The 23,602-nt window shown below is 37.9% G+C and overlaps 1 protein-coding gene across 2 annotated transcripts in view; it reads left to right on the top strand.

Annotated features, from left to right (window-relative positions):
- The window catches only part of LOC139935977 (polypeptide N-acetylgalactosaminyltransferase 10-like), a 32,697-nt gene extending 9,469 nt beyond the window's left edge, over positions 1 to 23,228 (top strand). For both annotated transcript variants that reach the window (XM_071930643.1, XM_071930644.1), the window contains exons 6-12: positions 9,683 to 9,868; positions 10,928 to 11,117; positions 12,318 to 12,549; positions 13,134 to 13,355; positions 14,017 to 14,124; positions 16,474 to 16,620; positions 16,875 to 23,228. In XM_071930643.1, coding sequence (XP_071786744.1) covers positions 9,683 to 9,868; positions 10,928 to 11,117; positions 12,318 to 12,549; positions 13,134 to 13,355; positions 14,017 to 14,124; positions 16,474 to 16,620; positions 16,875 to 17,069 — 1,280 coding nt within the window. In that variant the 3' untranslated portion in view covers positions 17,070 to 23,228. The remainder of the gene's footprint in view (positions 1 to 9,682; positions 9,869 to 10,927; positions 11,118 to 12,317; positions 12,550 to 13,133; positions 13,356 to 14,016; positions 14,125 to 16,473; positions 16,621 to 16,874) is intronic.
- Positions 23,229 to 23,602: the final 374 nt, after the last annotated feature.

Genomic DNA, 23,602 nt, shown 5'->3' with positions numbered 1-23,602 from the left:
CAGTTGAATAACAATACCTCAGTGTTTAAATCTTGAACAGAAACAAATCAATTATATTCAGATGTTGACTTTGTGTTCAAAAAATACCTTTCAATTCTGTTGGGTAATGATAACACTTTTAATACCCACACAGATGAGATCAATCTTCTCGTACAGATGATGTAGAGCATTTAAAGCTATTATACACTTTCGGTACAGAAAAAAAAAAAAAAAAAAGTTCACAGATTTACAAATAACTTACAGGGTTTACAGAAGGTAATGGTGAAAGACCTCTCTTGAAATATTTTTCCATGAAATGCTTTACTTTTTGAGAAAACATTGAAACAATATCAATTCTCGATAGCGAGAATTACGGATTTATTTTAAACACATGTCATGACACGGCGTAGGTGCGGAAACAAGAGTGGGTTTTCCCGTTATTTTCTCCCGACTCCGACGACCGATTGAGCCTAACTTTTCACAGGTTTGTTATTTTATATATCAGTTGTGATACACGAAGTGTGGGACTTGGACAATACTGTTTACCGAAAGTGTATAATGCATTTAAATGCATACTGTTAGGACTCAGAATTTTGTTCTTCTCGTTTCTGTTTGAGTCTTGTACAAACATTTCTGGGGTGGATTTCACAAAGAGTAAAGACTAGTCTTATCTTGAGTTATGACGGGTTACTCGTCCTAACTTAGGACTAGCCTTAAATTTATAATCACTCCTAAAGAGTCCTATTAGGACTAGTCCTAAGTTAGGACTGTCGTTGTGAAATCGCCCCCTGGTCCAGTAAACATTTTGAGCTATACGTACAAGCCCTGTGATCTTATGGAATAGTTCTCCCAAATACGAGCCCCGGGACTACCAGAAATGTGATTTGTGTACATGGTGAGCGCAACCCCACAGCATGCACATTTCTCAGTACTATTCACTGGAGGGTAGAAACGGCCCAGGAGGTAAAATCCACACCTCCGATATTAATGTATTTCGTTCCTGAAGATAAAGACGCTCTTGATAACTTCATCTCCCCCCTCGTCTGATTACTGTCACATCATGTCATGGATACCGCACACGTTGAATAAATCATTGACAACGTAGCCACTCTTGCCTGTAATTTATTCATGCGTTTTTTTTACACTCGTAACAGAATCCCCATGATGCCTGTTACATGCATACATTTTTGAAGAGGTCGTACGTGATCATGTTTGCCATCGGATAACCGAACTGTCCGTTTGCAAACACGAAGGATAGCGCAAAGTTTTAAAGGCGCGATCCTTTGTTTTTTTTAACCGGTCAAATGTTTTAATCCTACATAAACGTAGATGTATACAATTAAACTAACATCTAACATTGATTTCAAAAAGTGGTCGCGCCTTTGAGATATCGCCAAAAATCCAGAGTGACTATGTCCACGCAGGAAGAACAATCTTTAATAGAGATACACAATCTAAGAAGCGTTACTGCAGTAACGCTCTCAGATTTAAGTTTTGTGGTACATGTATAACCACATTACTTCGAAGTGAAATGTTTCTCAAAATGCTTGATATTATAACACCCCTTGCAAGTATTGTGCCTGCTCATTGGTTTAGAGCGCGTCACATGACATGTCTTAGTTTTGCTAGACGACGGCCGTGTGATAGAGCGTCGGTTTGCCATGCGCTAGTCCGAAGACTAGCACATGGCGCTGTGCGCTAGTCCAACAGACTAGTACACGGCGTGCAGTACCCAGACGTCCGTTGCGTGTACGAGGATGATAAATTAATAGTCTGTAACCATTTCGGATTGTCCGACACTACATGCAACACAGTAGGTAAAAGTGTTTGCAATCTGTGTTCGCGTCGTCCGTGGATTGTAGCGTTCAGGTCTGTAACTTAATAATAATAATACAGGTTTTAGAAATGTTTGAGGTGTTATAAAACAAATATTGACTGCTTTTACTCGTGCAATGGTTAAAAACTATGACTCCCTCGGTGATCCCCGGAGCGTTCTATTTTCCCTCGGCTTCGCCTCGGGAAAATAGAACGCTTCGTGGATCACCTCGGGAGTCATAGTTTTAACCATAGCACTCGAAGCGGTCAATATTTGTATACTATCAAAAGCTGCTGTAGTCCTCTAACCTAAGGTTTTTTGTTGCCATTAATTTTAAGAATGATTACCAAACGCATTCCTTCTCTTTAAGGAGCTGTTAGTTAGGATAAGGGGCCTACGTGCTGTGAACACTGAACACACCCTTTTCTGATGGAAAATTAGCCAGTTAGAAGCAATCGGCCATTTTTGACTTGGCGACAACAGCTATGGCTGTTGCTAAGGACATGCTGTACTTGAACACATATCGATGTGGGCCCCACATCATCATGTGTTGAAGTACAGCATGTGGGGGAGTCTAGCCGTAGCCATAGCTGTAGCCGCCTATTCTATGGCATCATGTAGACATGCATGTATAGGTTGAAAGGTTCTTGAGTCCTATAGTCATAAAGCTGTTAAATCGAATCTACATGATGGGAAAGTAATGACACATGGCCTTGGGCTATTATTCATTTTTAATCAAGGATTATATTTACATGGTTGTAAATCGTTGAAATGTGTCACCCTGGCAACTGAGAGTATCGAGGGGGACTTGTTGTTTTATGCTACATGTACTGTACGTGTCTAGAGCCTTGCCTCAGTAATCTGAAGAATTGCAAGGTTGTGTTTAATCGTTGTATGTAAACGAGGGTGAGGATAAATAATACAATGTTACTACAGTACTCTCAGAGTTGTACAGGACAAGTTATTTTTTGATGATGCCATTTAACTTTGCCTTAATAATATGCAGTAATGCAAGATCAATGTTTTGAAAATAACAAATATTAAAAAAAAAAATATGTATATTTGTTATTCTCTTTATGACACCAAGAATCCAGACCAGAGAGGCTGACAAGTCAGGTTTTTATTTTGAGAGAATTGGTCAATTAATTGTCAATACATTTTGAGAGAGTTTCGTAGCTTTGTGGCTGGGAGTATAACTGACAAACACATGAATGAATGCATGGAGCTTTAGAAGCCACCCTCAGGATGAATTAATACAGATTTGAGTACTTCACAATCGTCTACATCTGCCTGTGGGTCAAGAATGGAGACATTTGAGTGTTAAACAAAGAAAAAGAAGAAAAGAACATAATTGCTGGAGAAACGAGTAATGCACACAAAGCCAAGAGTATAGATCTGTATTACCAATAGTCTAAGATGTCCTTGAGGAAGATGACAGCCAGATAGGTCAGGGCACTTAGCTAGATGAAGTTGAAGTTGTGTTGAGGGCAGGTGGGTGTCAGATGTACCCCTATGGTCTGGACTTGGAGACATATGAGCATCAAATTAAATATTCAAACACATGAATGTATGCATGGAACCTTAGAAGCCACCTTCAGGATGAATTAATACAAGCCTGAGTACTTCACAAGCATCTACATCTGCCTGTAGGTCAATAATGGAAACATTTGAGCGTTAAAAAAGAAAGAGAAGAGAAGACCGTATTTGCTTGAAAAATGTGTAATGCACACAAAGCCAAGAGTGTCTATCTGTATGGCCAATTTTCTCATAATTCTAAGATGTCTTTGAGGAAGAGGACTGTGTAAGATGACAACCAGATAGGTCATGGCACTTAACTATAGATGAAGTTGAAGTTGCATCATTGAAGCAGGTGGGTGTCGGATGTACCCCTATGGTCTGGACTTGGAGACATGTGAGCATCAACATAAATATTCAAGCACATGAATGTATGCATGGAACCTTAGAAGTCACCGTCAGGATGAATTAATACAAGCTTGAGTACTTCACAAGCATCTACATCTGCCCGTGGGTCAAGAATGGAGACATTTGAGCGTTAAAAAAGAAGAGAAGAGAAGACCGTATTTGCTTGAGAAATGAGTAATGCACACAAAGCCAAGAGTATAGATCTGTATGGCCAATATTCTCATAAGTCTAAGATGTCTTTGAGGAAGAGGACTGTGTAAGATGACAGCCAGACAGGTCAGGGCACTTAGCTAGATGAAGTTGAAGTTGTGTTGAGGGCAGGTGGGTGTCAGATGTACCCCTATTGGTCTGGACTTAGAGACATATGAGCATCAAATTAAATATTGAAACACCTGAATTGAAACGCCTTAGAAGTCACTGTCGGGATGAATTAATACAAGCTTGAGTACTTCACAATCGTCTACATCTGCCTGTGGGTCAAGAATGGAGACATTTGAGCGTTAAAGTACTTTTTGTAACACAAAACACAATGTCCACAGATTTACTTTAAACTCACACAGTTTGAAAATAATTAGAAAGCTTCCCTTAAAAATGTTACTTGTTGAGGTGCTGTAGTTTTGAGGAAATGAGTATATAAACAATGTCAAGAAAATACATTTTACATGCTAAAATAATGGTTGTGACTTGTTTTACTCATTTCTCAAAAACTACATGACCTCAGAAAGTAATATTTGAAGGTAAGCTTTCTACCATTATTATCTTCAAACTGTGTGAGTTTAATGTAAATCTGTGGACATTGTGTTTTGTGTCCTACAAAAAGTACCAAGACCCTTTACAAAAGAAAATGAAGAGAAGACTGTATTTGCTTGAGAAATGAGCTTTGCACACTTCAATAATTCATCTGAATGTACCATTGGGTCTGTAGGCCTATGGCTTATGCAACATCCTGTAGCATCAATTATATGTCTACAGAAATCTAACACCTTTGCCAACTGAATTTTTATGCAGCGTTAATGTAGTGATGGAGACATTATTCACACAGGGTTTTAGCAAACACCTGTGACAGTGATTTGTTTGAACATTGTTTGATCATTCATTAATCCCCCCCTCCCCTCTAAGCATGTTGGTACTTAGGAATCGGAACAAATCAAACAGAAGTATTGACACGTTTTTTTTCCTCAATGTAACTTTTTTCATTTTTATGTAACTTAGCATCCAATAATATGTTAAAGGCAGTGGACACTATTGGTAATTACTCAAAATAGTTATTAGCATAAAACTTCACTTGTTAACCAGTAATGGGGAGAGGTCGATAGTATAAAACATTGTTAGAAACCGCTCCCTCTGAAGTGACGTAGTTTTTCGAGAAAGAAGTAATTTTCCATGAATTTGATTTCAAGACCTCAAGTTTAGAATTTGAGGTCTTGAAATCAACCATCTAAATGCACACGACTTTGTGTGACAAGGTTGTTTTTTTTCTTTCATTATTATCTCGCAACTTCGACGACCAATTGAGTTCAAATTTTCACAGGTTTTAAAATTTTATTTACATGATGAGATACACCAAGTGAGAAGACTGGTCTTTGTCAATTACCAATAGTGTCCACTGCCTTTAACGGGAAAAATTTTAAAACCTTTTAACCCACCCACCCACAATTTTGGGTGAAAAAATATGAAATTATTTAAAAAATTTAAAAAAAAAAAAATTATGACTAATGCAGCATTTCAAGGGCACAAGGCAAAGACCAGGTGGCATGGAGGCAATTGCCTTCGTTGCCTCCGTGAAGTATCAGGCCTGTGTAATTCCTTCCTCCTTGGTCAGTATGTAGGTAAATGTACTACTGTACATGTAGCCTAAAGAATTGTATGCCTGCTATCCTCAGTCAAGCGTGGTTGAATTGACTTGCCTAGATGCTTAGTTGTTCCATGGTTCAATCATAGAGCAAGGACAGAGTGGCTCATTTCTCTATGGTTCAGTCCACTAGACTCTCTGGTAAAACTGGGACTTTGGAATATCAAGCGTGAATTAATATGTATTATGCTTGGGTGTCTGCCTTGTTGGTGATTTTAATTCAGTGTTCATAAATACCCCAGACAGTTTCGTTACTCCTATTGGTTGAGAGCGTTGTTTAAATGGCTGATTAAGACACAGCTAGAGCTGTTTAAGATCAGCTGGCTTCGCGTGTTGGGCGCGCAAGCTGTGTACTCCAACTTAACTTACGCGGAACGCAATTCATAGCTATTAGTAACATTGCGTAATGTGTGTGCACACGCGCGTACTCACCCCACCACCCGACGCACACAAAACATATTTTTGGCAAAAGATTTAGAAAATTTGAAAAGCTTTGTGTGTTGGGCGCGCAAGCTAATGTACGCCAATTTAAATTACGCGGAACACAATTCATAGCTATTATTAACAGCGCGTAAAATGTTACACGCGTGTATACACACCGACCGACGCGCGAAAACATTTTTACCAAAGATTTTGAAAATTTGCAAGCTTCGAAAAAAAGTCGCAAATGAAACAGTGTCACACTGTCTAAACATGTGAAATTATGTCGCTTTTAACATAAGGGCATTTATGAACGGGAATAAAAGAGTAGTGACTCGTTCTTAAACAGCCGTTTAAAACCTTGCAGGGTCGTGGCCATAAGATAAAGGCCCGAACCGAAGGCGAGGGCCTTTATCACACTGCCACGACCCTGCCGATTTTAAACACCGTTTAAGAACTCGTCGCCTACTCTTTTGTTCCCTTATTAAAAATCATGGTTGTCAAAATAGGGGGAAAAGACCAGCAATAATGTACATGTAGGTATAAAAGAGTTTACTGTTAGAACAGATTGTTGATTAAAGAAGATTTCAGTTTGTGTTTAAAAAGAGCGAAAACAACTTTTTTTTTTTTGCATATTGTTCTCCAATAAATATGTGAAAGATTTCAAAAACCTTTGGGAATGCTAAAATCAACTGATGATGGCACGAAATATTGACTTGATATTCAGAAATTTCCAAAGGTCCTTAAGGCCCCGTAGGCAGTGGCAGAATCGGCGACTACAGCTACGGCTATGGCTCATGTCTGTGTCATCATGCATTGAAGAAAAGTAAGTCCTTAGCAACAGTTATAGCCGTAGCTGTAGCCGCAAATTTGAATACCCCCTTCGAAAGAGTCAACAAGGGTTCAGACCATGTTCCTCAAGTTGGAATTATTTTAAAGTTTTTCTGATCTTAAAGTTGTCGCTCTGTGTTGCGTTGCTCTGTGTATTGTATTGTAACAATTTCCTTCCGTATCTCGTTGAGCCTCCAGATGGGTTAACGACATTGCATGGGAGCGGGGAGGGGGGTGGGGGAGAGGGATTGGGAACGAGAAACTTAGGTATGTTTATTTTCGCCTGGCCTAAGCAATTTTGTCGGAATTGTACCTGGGCAGCCTCAGTAGAAAAAGTTGTGTACTTTTTTTAGGGGGTTATAGGCGGACACAGTTTGGATCTCCCCATACTCACCGGCACTTGATAATTCACAAAGAATAACTCATTGGATGTATTCATTATTCAGTAACCATCTTCAAGGCTTGTCTCAAAGCGCCCTCGGGGGTGCGTCCGGGTGCGTTAAAGTGATTAATCAAGTCATGTGTATGTAAACATTGATACTTGAGTGAGGTGTGGTTGTCACAGGCTCAATCTGTCCTCGGAGGCGGCTAACTACTAGCGGAGAGGAATTCTCGAGGGCGTTTTCCGTAGACGTGATGAAATCACGTGGTGGTTATCTATTTTATCGTGTCGTTAGAATACGATCTGATGAAGTGGGTCAATGTGGGAACAAATTGAGTCATACTGAATTTTGTGAAGTCTTAAATCTTACCTGCAGGGAATTCAAAAAGTTGTTTGGTTCATGTTGGTTGGGTTAATAGTGACAGTTTATCTACAAAATTGTGTTTCAAAAACGGGTACGAAGAAAGAAGAAATTGTAATTTCAGCAGCTGCCATTTCGTTGGTTATGTTTGTGCAAGCTGATTAGCTAGTGGCAACCTATTGGAGTGTAGGACAGTGTAACTACACACATGTTGACCTTGATTCATGAGGCCTGTTGGAAACGCGTTGCAGAAGTTTGATTTATGTTTGCCCTTGCGTTGATTTTTGTTAACGCTGACTGATGCCAATTGTCTTAAGCATCAACTAATTTTAGATGTTCTCAGGCATAGCGACTGCTATGTTCCTTACAGTTAGTCACAGCATCATAATGGGCCCTTGCGTACTCCACGTTATTAGGCATTCTAGGCTTACACAGCTAACGCAGAAATTTGGCGCTTGCACGATAAGCGGGGAATCGTGATTGTAAGCGCAGAATTCGGTGGTAAACAGAGCCATACAATTGGGGCCTCATAATAAGTCAGTTGCCGAATGTTCTGTTTTATCACAGGGTCAGCTAGAGTGCTTTAAAAGCAAAATATTTGTTAAAAACTTTGATCAAACCATTATATTATCCACCCAGGCTTTTTTTTAAAGGCTATAAGCCCCTATCGACATCATTTGAACTTTCAACCCTTCACAAATAAACCCAGGAAGGAAGCCCAGTTCCACTGTAGATAACTTTATTAAGGAACCCCCCTTCCTTAAGGCAGGCACACTGAAGCCAAGGTTGAAAAACAGGAACTAGTTTCAATCAAATGATTGCCGGAGATAGATTGATCGTATCCACATGTACTCTTTGTGTCTGCATATACCGAGAAAACATTCTGTAAGTTGTCTCACTGAGGAACCACTGTCTATATTTAGCAGGGTTCCCCCAGTGTATCTTGCCAAAACGCGTGATTTGTTTTAATAAGGGAATCCATGTGTGGTGAAGAGGTTTTCAACTAGTGGTTTAATCCCAGCGAGGCCTGGTTCTTGATAACTTACCGAGACGAAAACTATAGAATGCACCAGATTTCACAGTAGGGCTTTTTAAATCCAGTATAAAAACCCACTAGAAAATTTTCTGAAGACCTTGTTTCAGTTCAGCTTGTTTCGCCCACAATCTCCCATAGTTGTTGATAAACTGCGGTGGGAGAACCCTGTTTAGTAGGGGTTTTTGGGCCCTTCAAAAAGGGTCAAAATTTTTTTGTATGAAAACAGACTTTGTTTACTTAAGTTTCTGCTACTGTTTCGCATCTTCAAAACCTTTTGTTATTTTTTATAAAGCTGAAAATCTATGTGTCCGTCGTGCGTTGTGCGCAATACGCAGTGGGCAATGTGTACAAATGAAAATGCACTCGGTGGGTATTTTCATTTTAAAGGACTGGGTACTATGCACAATGCACAATGCTTGAAGGCCACATGAACGTCCAGCCTTATTATTTTAAATAATTTGGAGTTACATCTTCAGCCGGACATCTTCAGCCGGAAGCCAAAGATGTTGAGCCAGATGCCCAACATGTTACCCCAAATTATTTCAAACTTACCCAGTCATTTTCCCTTGTGGTTTATTTTGTGATGTTCAAAACAACAAAATTGCATCCCTTATAAGGTGATCCACTGGCTGCAGCTTCCCAGGTTGGGGAGGTAGTGCTTTCTGCTCTACCGGCCAGGCTTCGGACTGATGATACCCAAGCCTACATCTGTATGGACTGTAAAAGGGGTAACCCTGTTTCAGCCCTAGGAGTAGGGCTGAAACAGGGCCTCTGGACAAAAATAATTGTAGCCCACACCTTGAAGTGGCTTTCAGGCCATGTGTGTCTGGCAACTTGCATAAAAAAGAAAGAAGAAAAAAAAGTGTGTTTCGTAAACTTGGGTGTGATCCCTGGCTACACTGCAGGAAAAACAAAGATACTGCCAAATAGGGAGACAGCCAACATAGAGCTAGATAGCTCAGTTGGTTGAGCACGGCCACAATAATCAAGAGGTCCTTGGTTCAAATCCCACTCTAGTAAGTTTTCCTTTGTTCAACCCAAAATTTCAAATAGTTTTCTTTAATATTTTTTTACAACTACAGCTTACCTCAAGGAACCATTAGAAGACTACATGAAGCAATTCTCCAAAGTCAAAATCCTACGAATGCCCAAACGAGAGGGTTTAATACGAACCCGACTCTATGGTGGTGAGCGTGCAACCGGAGAAGTTTTAATCTACCTGGATTCTCATTGCGAAGCAAACATTAACTGGTTACCTCCGTTATTAGGTAAGTGAACCCCTGTGGCTACCAGGGCCCAGTTTCATAGAGCTGCTAAGCACAAAAATTTGCTTAGCATGAAATGTTTGCCTTGATTGAAACATGATTACACATCAAGTGATTTAAATAACAGCTGAATACCAGTAACAAGCAATATGCAACAAATGGAAATTTGGTTGGTAGTCTTGTTTTTATCAAGGAAGAAACTTCATGTTAAGCAAGTTTTTGTGCTTAGCAGCTCTGTGAAATTTGGCCCAGGGCCAAGTTATGCTTACCAGAATAATGTTACCAGCCAAACTGCCATACTACAATTTGTGACTGGTATCTTGTGCAGAAAATTGTTAAACAATATTTTCTGTTTAAGCAACTCCATTTATAAAGTTGTAAAGCACAAAATGCTGCTAAGCAAATTTCTTTGCTAAGCGAAACATGAGCTGGGCACCATTTGCAACATGGAAACTATATAGAAATTTGGCTGGTTACCTTTTTCTGCTATGAATGATTTTCTGTGCTTAGCACGTTTTCACGCTTACAGGCAGGAGTGTCATAACCAAGGCGTTATAGAGCACTGGACTCGTGCTGTGGTCTTTCTGATCAGCAGTGTGAGGGTTCGATCGTGGCATTTATGTCCTTGAGCAAGATCCTTTAAGGGTTTCTGGTGCACATAGCAAGCACCCTTGTTTACAGGTTTCCTCAGACTTGCGTGGTACAGTGATTAAGTTCACTTAAGGGGGGCGTCCTTGGTTTTATAACCATAAAATTGTAATAATAATAGCAAAGATAATAGTAAAAATACTGTCTCTGTGGTGGTCTATTTTTAGGTAGCAATGACATACCTTCATGTGACCTAGGCTACATGGTATCGCTAAAAGCAATTGCCATTTGTGAGGCAGAACTAAGTGTGATTAGTTCCTCTGCCGTTGGATGGATAAGCTCAGACAAAACGCTAATACTAACCCTAATTGATGGCAATAAAACAAACTCAAATACTCATCAATCAAATCAAGTAATTGTGTCCTGTTTGCCTCCCCACCCTACCCCTCCCTCCCTCCCTCCTCATCCTAACAGAGCGGATTGCCCTTAACCGCAAGTGCATCGCCTGTCCCATGATCGACGTCATCGGCAACGAGGACTTCCACTATGAGTCACAGGCAGGTGATGTCATGAGGGGAGCCTTTGATTGGGAGCTGTACTATAAAAGGATACCCATCAATGCTGCGGAGATGAAACGCAGACAGTTTGCCACCGATCCCGTCAGGTTGGTTGGTTTCAACTAACAAGACCTGATGTACAGAGCTCTAGAGGTGCCATCCGACATGTTGAGATCCTGAAAAAAAATTATCTCCGGATGATGACATCCTAAAAGCAAACAAGTTGACAAACCAAGATAATTATGTCGGGATGTCGACATCCATCCTACTTTTAGGTTGTCGACATTCCGACATAATTATCTTGGTTTGTCGACTTATTTTCGTTCAGGATGTTGTCATCTGGAGATAATTTTGTCGGGATCCCAACATGTCGGATGGCACCTCAAGAGCTCCGTACTTATGTGATTCAATTTTGTTTTTAGTATGATTTGAAACTTTGCATGGTGGAAGTATAAGTAAGAGAAGTTTGCGGTTACACCATGTGAATTTCAAATTTTTTAAGTCGTGTTGGTTCTGAGTACCTAGCAGTGGTTAAGGTCTCCAGAATGATTCTGGGTCGTTTACCACTTCTTATTTTCAAAACCAACACTACTCAAAAGAGATTTTCTTATGTTTTTACTGCAAACCTCTCTTAGCAATTTGGTTTGGCCCTAAATCGTTGTATGATATCCAAATATTGACTACTTCAAGTGCTACCATAAAACTTTGACTTGATTCCCAGAGTATTCTATTTCCCCAAATTTAGGGCTTTACTATTTTGAAGCCGAAACAAAATAGAATGTTACATAGATAGCTGAGGGAGTTGTAATTTTAACAGTAGCATGAGTATAAAGCAGTGAAATCTTTTATAAAACTCCATACGTTTCCAATTGAATTGCCAAGTATATCTTCATATACTGTTTTTGAAGAAAAATAAACTGTGTAATAAGGTTTGACCCATCCTTTCGTTATGACCTTTCACTATTTGATATTTATTATTATACAGATCATGTAACCCTCTCCAGGGTTGTGGGGTTTGTTCCAGTTTTTGAAATAGAAACAAATACAATACAGGTCTAGAACTTCATATTTGAGAGGGCATTTCATTTTGCAAAGGGCACTTTAACAGAAAAATATTAATGTCTATGGGAAACTTTGAAGTGGCACCAAAGCCAAGAACATAGTACATTGTTGGCAGTGGCCTTCATTTAATTCTAGGCCTAAAAATACAATTATATTGTCAATTATGAAGACTGATTGACTGGAATTAAACTGATCTGAACTAGCTCTAACATGGTTCCTCGATTCCTCATGTATCACTATCACAGGTCACCGATTATGGCCGGCGGTCTGTTCGCCATCGATCGCAAGTATTTCTTTGATGAGCTGGGAGGGTATGACGAGGGCCTGGAGGTGTGGGGCGGGGAGCAATACGATCTCTCCTTCAAGGTCTGGATGTGTGGTGGACTGATGGAGGAGGTCCCATGCTCTCGAGTCGGTCATGTCTACCGCAAGTTCATGTCGTACACAGTGCCTGGTGGCGGGGGTGTCATACACAAGGTAATACTAGCAGCAGTTTTCGGTTGTTGATTTCAATGAACAAGTTAGTTTAAATGCCATGTTTTGTTTGATTCTGTTGGATTAATTGAGCATTTATAAGTAAACAGGTAGCTTTACATGGGCTCAGGTATTGCATTGTAATCAGAGTCAACATGTTTTGGTCGGATTTTTTTTTTTTTTTTTTTTGAGTGAGGGAGATCCTAGTAAACCACTTAAAGGTACTGGACATGTTTGATTATTGTCAAAGACCATTTTTCTCACCTGGTGTATCCCAACATATGCTTAAAATAACAAATCTGTGAAAAATTTGGCTCAATTGGTCATCAAAGAAAAAAAAACACCCTTGTTGCATAAATTTGTGAGCTTTGATATGCCTTCTCAGATTCAAATATTTTAGTGAGAAATTACCTCTTTCTCAAAAACTATGTTACATCAGAGGGAGTAGTTTATCACATTGTAATAGTTTTCAGTTTTTAAATTAGTTCTAGGCTTGACCCCAAAAAGTTTTTTGGAGTGGGACTTGAATTAACAACCATCGCCAACAACTAATTTAAATTTGCTTTCTCAAATTTGATTTCAAACAGAATCTGATGCGGGTTGTCGAAGTCTGGTTCGACGACTGGAAGAAATACTTTTATCAACACAAACCCCACCTGAAGGGTCTTGACTTTGGAGACATCAGCAAGCAGCTGGCCCGTAAAGAGCGTCTACAGTGTAAAAACTTTACTTATTTTATGACGGAGGTAGCTCCGGACATCCTACAGTACTACCCTCCTGTGGAGCCCGATCCTGGAGCCGTGGGAGCTGTAAGTACTTTTGGGAATTTTATTTATCAACTCCAGAACCCAACTTCATAGAGCTGCTTAAGCAGACAACGTTGCTTAGACATTTTCTGCTCAGCAAAAAAAATAAAAAGCAGGATAACATTCATAAATGAATCTCCCTGATTGCAAGATGAAGTTGTTAGAGGCTCTCCAAGTCGAACCTTTTGTCATTTTTTGCTCGCCAAACTAACCGTTTCAAAATCTGATGCACTGCGTTCTTGACAAAGTGGTGTCTTATAAATGCCTTTATATTTATTCATGTGTGTATTTTTGGTTTTATTGTACATTTTTCTTTCAACTCAAATTAATTTACTATCTATCTCAGTTGTTCATAATTTGTAATTGTGTGTAAACAATGTGTACAATCAATCTGTACAATTTTGTATATTTATTTGTTGTGTACTTTTCTTTTGACCTTGTTTCACAAATTATTGTTTTTATCTTTTAGTCTTTAAGAACAAACTGTTTATTTCTCCTTTCCTTTACTTTTTTTTCCCTCCTTTCTACAATTGCAGAATTTAAAGTAGCCATCAATTCCTACCATAATTTTCATTAAATTGCATCCCACGATCATTCATCTATTAAATCATTCAAGATTTGTTATTAATTATTTTCCCTTCACATTTAATATTTTTCCTTCCAGGTAAAACATGAAGCGAGTGGCCTGTGCTTAACGTTTAGTCGAGGTCGAAAATTAGAAATAGTTGCTGATACTTGTTCAGTTCTTAAACAAAACAAAAAAGGAGATCAGGTGAGTGAGAAAAAAAATATATCCTGCGAACTTTTTGTTGTTGGAAAATATCTCAATACTTAAAGCCAGTAGACACTTTCTGTAAACAGTATTGTCCAAGGCCCACACTTTGTGTATCACAACTTATATATAAAATAACAAACGTGTGAAAATTGAGGCTCAAACAGTCATCGGAGTCGGGAGAAAATAACGGGAAAACCCAACCTTGTTTCCGCACGTTTCGCCATGTCATGATATGTGTTTATAACAAATCCGTAATTCTTGATACCGAGAACTGATATTGTTGTGATGTTTTCTCAAAAAGTAAAGCATTTCATGGAATAATATTTCAAGGGAAGTCTTTCACCATTACCTTCTGTAAACCCTTTAAGTTATTTGTAAATCTGTGAACTGTTATTTTTTGTTCTGTTCTGAAAGTGTCCAATGGCTTTAAGACATGGTGGAAAAATAATAAGTAAAGTTTGTGGTGACACAATGTGAGTAGGGGTGGCTCTGAGAATTAGAGTCGGTTTCTGCTTGAAGTTTTGATCAGTGTGCTCTAACCATCTTCTACTCCCCCAAGAGATTTCTTACACTGTGTTACTGCAAGCCTTACCTTATATCTCAATGTCTTATGGAGGTACGACAACTGTGTTATTTCCTGCCAGGGCCCAATTTCATAGAGCTACTTAAAGGATTTGGGTACTTTTTCAAAATGTCCATAGATTTACATTAAACTTACAGGGTTTGAAGATAATGATAGTGGAAAGCTTCCCTTCAAATATTACTTACTGAGGTGCTGTAGTTTTTGAGAAATGAGTAAAACAATGTCATGACAATACGTTTGTAAATGATTAAAATAGTTTTCGTCTTATGAGGCGAAAATTATTTTCATGACATTGTTTTACTCATTTCCCAAAAACTACAGCACCTCAGCATGCAGTATTTTCAGGGAAGCTTTCTACTACCATTATCTTCAAACCCTGTAAGTTTATTGTAAATCTATGGACATTTTGTTTTTTGTCCTACAAAAGTTACATAGACCCTAACCTTTAAGCACAAAAGGTAGCTAAGCACAACAAAATTATGCTAACCATAATGTGGTTACAAGCCACAATACCTCACCCTTGTACACTCCATGATTGGTATCATGCAATATTTTCTGCTTTTTTTTTTTTACTTTTTTTTTTTTATAAGGAGTTCCCCATGAAAATTAAGCATAATATCCCTTAGGGATAGCTTAGTGCTCATTTCAACAGACCATCCTACGATAAAAATCAAGAAGGAAAGAACGGAAATGATGGTTATTGGACTATGCCTCACTCACTAGAAAGTGATGAGAGACGCAACAACTAGCATCACACTGCAATCATAACTGCCGTGTCAGGACATTACTTAAGATATTTATTTACTCTACATTTGAATGACTGCATGATGCAGCTCTATGAAACTGGGACAAGGTTGTTTGCAATGAACAAAAGATTTTGTGTTCAAGACTATTCAAATAAATTTTCTACAGTGTTTGTTTTATTTTGATATCCCTGAAACCCAAGTTGTGTTTATATTTGTATTTTTTCTGACAGGTAACTTTTGCATGACAAAGTGAAAGATTTAAATCTGTTTGTTTCACCATTCCAAACCCGACCACTTCCCTGTCATTTAGAGGGTGGTGTACATGGCCTCTGTGTAATTTTGTTTAAGCTATAAATATTTGTATAACTTTACAGGCCTGTACTTTGGTGATAGATTATTTTCCTTGCAACCCCTCCTGCCCATGTATTTGAAAATGTTCTTTCCTAATCCATAACTAACATTGTGAAATATTGTACTATTTGGTGTTGAATTATGTCAACATTCTGAATTGCATTTATCTTTTTTGTTTATAATGTTTAATGTTTTTATAGATATGTGTAGTTTCTGGAAGGTTGGAGTTATTATTTTATTTTATACATGTGTGTTTGCAATGAGATAATAATAGCTGGATTTATGTCGACCCCTTGAGAGTGCGTCACATGTGGTGATCGTGCCACGTTCACTATTTTGGTATTGACACTTTTATATTGACAAACACATGTTGACAATGTAGAGTTACTCTTAAGTAAACTTAATGATTTGGTTAATTTATTATAATTATTTTGTTGTTGGTTAGTAATCTGTAGCTGGCAGTCTCAATCACAATACAGACTTAACAATCGTTATAACATATATAATACTAGTCATATTTTAAAGGACTATAATTACAATACCGGTACTTAAATCAAAAAGAGTCAGAGGAATTTTGTTTAAAGGTAATAAACAATTTTAAAAATCAACAAACTACTATAAAATTAACTAATACAAAATAAATTGAATTCTCTTTCTGTGGTGCAGTACTTTTCCTTGACGTGGCATGAGGACTTTCGACCTGGGGCGAGTGAGAAGCAATGTGTGGATTACCCCAGTAGGGATCCCGGTGGGGAACCCATATTATACCCCTGCCATGGGGGGAAGGGGAACCAACTCTGGGTGTATCATGAGGTAAGTTATAGAAAAGTTTGCGGTAACACCATGTAATGACTATCTCTAAATGAGTATTTAAGTGCCTAATGTTTTATCTCTAATTCCTTTTCAAATTTACACCCCTTCTTTTTGGTGTAAAACTTTGTAAATTTAATGTTTTAAGTCTTCGGACTTCTTATTTGGTATTTTTAATGAAACCGAAATGATTGAATGAATAAACTGTAGAGGAAGCACTGAATAATTAATTTGATCGTTTTCCTTTCCCCCTTCAGGAATACAAGCTCTTGTACCATCCCAGCTCGTCACTGTGCCTTACCATCCTAACCTCTGTTGAAAAAACCCAAAGGAAGAGCCTCTCTATGGCGTCTTGCTCCACGTCAAACAGCGCCCTCCGGTGGCAGTTTGATAAGACCTTCCCCAAGGTTCTACAAAAGTTTTCTAAGCAGTATAAATTGTCTTTACATTGATGGTAGAGAAAAAAAAATCGCCTTTATTTATTGCTGTCAAGTGTTTCTCCCAAGTGCATTATTCAGTTTTTTACTAAAACATAATCCTAATCTTCAGAAATGTCGTCTTTGTAAGTTCTTTCTCATTAACGAAGAATTTAATAACTTTTTTAAAGAATTTTTTATTCATGAATGATTATGCTTAAAAATGTAAGTGTTTGACAAGAAATGTGCCAACACTGTCACTATCAAAGGCTCTAGATATAAGGGTGTTTGAGCCTTGAACTTTGCTCTTGAAGGGGCACAGCAATTTTCCTTAGGAAAATTTCAATTTGTATTGCAACTTTGCAAAGACACCACATTTAAATCCCAGGGGCACCACAGCAATTGCTTTGGGTGTCGTGGGTTATTTCGAGGTCTTGGTGTTGATTGTGTTCTAGATGAAAGTATTGGTTTAGGGGGCTGATTATAGTTTTCTAATTTTGACTTCGTCACCTAGGGATGAAATGTCATGATGCTGCGTGGTACCGACAGACCGTGTAACCTATGACATCATTTTTATGTTTAGAATAGATCTACGGACAGTGCCGAAACTAGGTTGAAAATTTATGGGTGGTTTATGGTGGTGCACTTCTGGCTAATAAAAACTAGTTTTTGTTTGTATTTTTTTAAACGAGCCCCTTTTTCAGCATTCTCATAATTTCATTTCATACTTTTTTTGTAAGAAAAAAAAAATACATTGTCTGCAAGGAAGTGAGTGGAAAAATAGTTTTAAAACCCTGAAAATACTACGAAAATGTTCATACAAAGTAACCTTTTAATCCAGTATGCTTTTAATCTATAGAGTCCATACTTCAAATGGTGGCACCCGGGGTGGGGAAGACATCAAAGATGCCACCTGTGCCCCCTTAGTTACGGCACTTATCACATAGCATGATTTATGCGTAGCTCATTTAGAAGAATGCATCATCCCTTTGATTTTTATAGATTGATATGAACGAACAGGGGGTAAATCTCATAAATTTTTCAGCCGCTATTTTTTTTACAGTTTTTGATTTTGTGTGATAATTCAAGTAGTAAAGTGTCTTGCCCACAAGGAAATACCCTGGGTTGTTCAGCAAGATAATAGGGTCTATATTTAGTCACTTAGTCATACGGCCATGCAGTCATGAAACAGTGACACTGAGTCACTCTGTTTGGTGACATACATGTACATGTACAACTCAAAATGTTACATTTTTACAGCATTGTTTCAGCATTGACTTTTAACTTGAAGTATTACAGTTTTTGTTTCTTTCAGGTTTTTGTTAGTTTTTAAATTATGTTACCTATACAAAATGCCAAAAGGAGTAGCAATTAAATTGCCAAGTGCCAACAAGAGCTTTTGATGGGGGGGGGGACATCTTAAAAACGTAACAGTAATGTAGAACAGATATTTTATACAACTTTTTTTTTTCTTGTGGACAACTTGGGGATTTTAAACTAAACTTCTTAGTTCAAGAACAGCTGTGACTTTTTTTAAGCCTTGAATTTGGGTTGATTTTAAAGTGAAAAGGGAAAGATTTTATAAAGACTTGTGACTTAAGAATGACTCAGACCTCTTACTGAAGGTCTGTTTCCTTTCCTTGTTTTCCCTTTTCCCCCGTTTTTTTAAGAGGGGAAAAAATCCTATACAGGGGTGTAAACTATGGCATTTGCTCTAGGAAGGTTTACAGAAGCAAATTTAAGCCATTTGTGAGTAAGATTTGAATAATGTCTGGTGTAGCTTTATGTCGCATCCGAAGAATGAAGCAATCAGATCAGAAACTGCTGATCAGAAACACCAGAGCATTAGTCCAATGGGCTTGACTGTTCGGCCACGACACAGCGACTGCCATTTCCTTTGATGGGGCACATATAAGTCAGTTTTCAGATTGCTGACTACAAATGCTCGTCGAAAGACTGTCGTGCCAAGCATGCATTCTTACTGTATTCTACAATGCCAAAGCAACAAATATTCTTGTAATTGAAAATGCTTAAAAGACACAAGGCAAAAATATTAATATTTAATTTGCCAACTGAGGCTCCAAACGGTGACTGGAACAAATTATTGGGGGTGTTGAACCTCTCTAGGACTAGCCTTGATTCAAGGCTGTTGTGTGCCCTGGCCCGGTGCGCGGCACGATTCAGCATTCTGCACACAGTGCATACACGTACAACGTATACATTGTATGTACACTACAATGTACAGCGAGAACAGTGTAGCGAAGTCGTGAGTACGGTCGTGTCTTTGTACTTTCAACCTCGTACACGTGGCTCAAACAATACGAAAGTACTCATGTACCGTACGTGTACCGTACAGATGGTACATGTGCATGTACATGTACAGTACGTACATGTATGTGTACATACGCTGTACACGTATTATATGCACTGTTATGTATGGGGGTGTGCTGGCGGAATTCAGTGATGGGGACTGGGATTTTGCAGGTCGAGGCTGGCTGTAGCGCCTTGATCAACGCTACTCTAGGACCTACTGTTCCCAGTCACTACAACCTTGGCTTTACCTAAACAAAACAACTCAAAACAAAGTCCCCGATTGGGTAGTAAAATACAAAGTCTTTTCATCAACTGTGAATCAATTATTAAGTGCAATTTACCAAATCAACTCATTTATTTGTTAATATTCAGCGGGGAGCAGCTTTAACGATTAACAAGGCCATTTTGATGGTTGGTCTTTTCTAGAAAAATAACTATATATAAGAAATCTATATTTTATTAAAATCCATTTATCAAAGTAAAAAACCACTTCACGGTAATTGACTAATATAATAGTTTAGCAAGGTTAAAACACAAGTAGCGTCACTGGTATTAGTGTATTAATATATTGAAAGTTAGAGCATCAACGTCTTAAATGTAAAAGGGACATTGATGATTTCTTGATATTCTTTCTTATCGTTCTTTCTTGATGTTTATTCCGTTTCTGAAAATCGATTCAAATAAAGAGCTTGTATTTTATGTTTTTGAATTTGATTACTTTCTAATGTAATGACAGGAGATTTAAAAAAACCTAGAAGTTTAAATCAACAACAAAAGAGAGTTGTGGGGTTTTGATGAATTCTTTCAAATATTTTGTGCAAAATTTACTTGTCATTCGTCATTGGTGGTTGATTGTATTATTTAAGGTTTTTTGTTGTTGAAATTGTTCAACAAATGAGGGGGCCAATTCGCATGTAAGCAATTTTGTTTCTTTAGTTGAAACCGTCATTCATTTTCATCTTGAGACAAGCAGATTTTTTAACTAAATTTAATAGTGTTTTTTTTTTAACAGTGCAAAATTAGCATTCAAGTCGACAGAGAAGGCGCAATAGACCCTTCCCATGAAATATGTAAATTGCACATAGCGCATGCGCACTAACGTTTTGGTAGGCCAAAAATGAGGGAACATCCCGCTGTTTTGTACATGGCTAATTGGTGCATGACGCAGACGCGATTGCGCGTCTGCTTAGCGCACAACTCTATGGCGCTTGCCAACCAGCAGGGTCTGTACGCATGCGTGAATGTGATTAGCATATTTCATGGGAAGGGTCCATTAGAGATTTCTGCAAAAAGCGCTGCAAATTTTGAATGCTTTGTGAGTGGATTGTAAGGGTGAATGGTCATCATTATAAATCACAGTGATTCAAGAGAGCACATGCTTGCACAATAAGTGAAATTGAATGACTGTTATAGAAGAGTTTGCGGTAACACCATGTAATGGCTATCTCTAAATGAGTCGGGGTGGTTCTGAAAAGAACCGTTGGTTTAACTCGAAGTTTCGATCAGTATGCTCTGATCGTCTTCTGGAGAATGCTGGACTCTGAATGACTGTTGTAAGGAGATTTCAAATTTGCTGGAATTAGCCACTTATTAGGACCAAAATACCGGAAAACTTATATTATTATTTTTAATTTCATTTTTTAGTTAATAGTTATTTAATCACAAAAGTATTTTTAACCAACTACCAAGTTTTTTCCCCTAAAATTAAATATCTTATGTAAGAAGTACATTCTAAATTTATTATTCTTCGAACAATTTTAATTTGTTTTTGTTTTTTAATTTTTTGTGTGACTGTGACTAGAATTGTTAAGTGTAACTGCAATCAGTACTAGATAATGGAAGAAACCATTGCAAAGTTTCAGTTGCTCATGTTTTGGCAAAGTTCTGGCAGTACTTTCAAATCACAAGTTATTTTTAAGAAAGCATTTACTTTGAAGATTCTGAACTTGAACACGAGTAAAGATGGGCTCTTGGGTTGGATTTGGTTTTGTCATCATTGGATGTTTTTGGATGATTCAGGTTCTGAACGGTCAGTTATGTCCACTACAAGTGTTGATGTTGTTTTCTACACATGTTCATTTTGTGTTCAGCAGAATATTATCAAGCAATATCGAGCTTTATTAAATTGGGCCCTGGGGGTCAGGTGTCGGGGTGCTTGTTTGTTTGTTGGGGTGTTTGTTTGTTTGTTTGTTTGTTTGTTTGTTTGTTTGTTTGTTTGTTTGTTTGTTTGTTTGTTTGTTTGTTTGTTTGTTTGTTTGTTTGTTTGTTTAAATGATCTTCCCATCAAGGGAACTCGGCAAACTCCCACAAGGAGATATAAACACCAAGCTGGCAACAGCAAAATTCTCTCATACGAAACCAAACCTTTATGGACAGGCTTTTTACAAGTAGCTTTAAAACATAACTGTTTTTTTTTCTTTCTTAAATTGTGTGTGGTGATTTTATTTTATGAATTACTCAATAATAACTTTCTTTTTGGAAAGATGTATTGTAGATTTACTTAGAGGAACAACTGTGCATATGTATATTTCAGTAAAGGGCTTTTGGTTTTTTTTTTTAATAGGGTTTTCTGGTGAAAAAAAAAATAGTTTACATATGTTATACACTAATGGTAACTACCTTACTTTGCCTTTACAGCTAGCTGTGCTTGGCTAATGAAGGTATCAAATAGAATTGGTAGAGCTGACAAAATAGTCGCAGACTGTGTTCATGTTTTGTGTGATACATGAAATAACAAACCTGTGAAAGTTAAGGCTTCATCCATAAGCCATTTTGATTATGATGGACACATAACACTTTAAGTTTTTTTTTTAATTTGTCTGTTTTGACCCACTTCACCTGACGTCATCATCAGAATAATCTTAGATGCGCCATACTGGTGGGCAATGTCACTGTGCGTTATTTAGTAAAGTGCGCATTTTAGGCGGCGCAGCAACTACATGTAAACCTATTGCCTTCAAAATGGTGAGCGTGGCACAGTCGCTGCGTGTGACGTGGTGCAAGGGGTCAACACGCCCAAACCAAACAGTGCACTCCTATAGTGTCTGCCATACCTCAAAAAGACTTATTGTGAGAGTCCGGAGAAAATAATGAATAACCATGCACAACTTTTGTGTAAATCTTTTTCAAAAGCAATCAAACACTTTCACAGGGAAAATTTATAGCATTTTTGCAGGGTAACGAGAGTCACAGTAGAATGTCCCTGTTCACTAAACATTTGGATTAGCAATGTTATTGTAACACGAGTCACTGTGAAGTTCCCTGTGATAAATACCGTCACATGCTTAAAGGCAGTGGACACTATTGGTAATTGTCAAAGACTAGCCTTCACAGTTGGTGTATCTCAACATATGCATAAAATAACTAACCTGTGTAAATTTGAGCTCAATCGGTCATCAAATTTGCAAGATAATAATGAAAAAAGAAAACACCCTAGTCACACAAAGTTGTGTGCGTTTAGATGGTTGATTTCGAGACCTCAAGTTCTAAACTCGAGGTCTCGAAATCAAATTCGTGGAAAATTACTTCTATCTTGAAAACTACTCCACTTCAGAGGGAGCCGTTTCTCACAATGTTTTATACTGCCAACCTATCCCCATTACTCTTTACCAAGTGAGGTTTAATGCCAATAATTATTTTGAGTAATTACCAATAGTGTCCACTGCCTTCAACTAGAAACTAATCAAATAATCTTATCAAGTAATCACTATTAATAGAATCACATGTGCCTTTCACGTTAATTTTGTTACAGTCTGACATTATTTAAGTCTATTTTATTCACTTGTGTTCGGGAGATATTTTAGCCCCTCCTCTTTCATTCAATGCATGTTTTTGTTAAATTGTGACATAATTTATTGATAAAGCGAGTATTAAATGATGAAATATTTTGAAACTACATTCTTAGCCGTTTGTTTTTTAATGAATCCTGTTGTCGCTGTTCATTGTTTGACTTTGCAAGGATCAGTTAGAGTCACATGCCGAATGTTTCGACCAGTGGCGGTTTTTAAAGCATCGGTATCAACACATTTTGTAGCCTCGCTCAAGGCTGACGCAGTTTTCCCTCTAAAAAAGATATCATGAACCCACCATGTGTACATCAGGAATAAGAAATTTCAGACTTTTAGCGGAATTCAGACCTTTTGAAGTCTTGTGAAAAACAGCTGTTCTTTTTTTTCGGCATAAGTTTTGAAATCCTACTCATTGATCTACTTCTTTTGTACTGAGAACATGTTCCAAAAAGCTCTGTGAAACCTGAA

This window comes from Asterias amurensis, chromosome 4, assembly GCF_032118995.1.
Source record: "Asterias amurensis chromosome 4, ASM3211899v1".
Lineage (NCBI taxonomy): Eukaryota > Metazoa > Echinodermata > Asteroidea > Forcipulatida > Asteriidae > Asterias > Asterias amurensis.
This window is presented reverse-complemented; position numbering and strand designations above follow the sequence as displayed.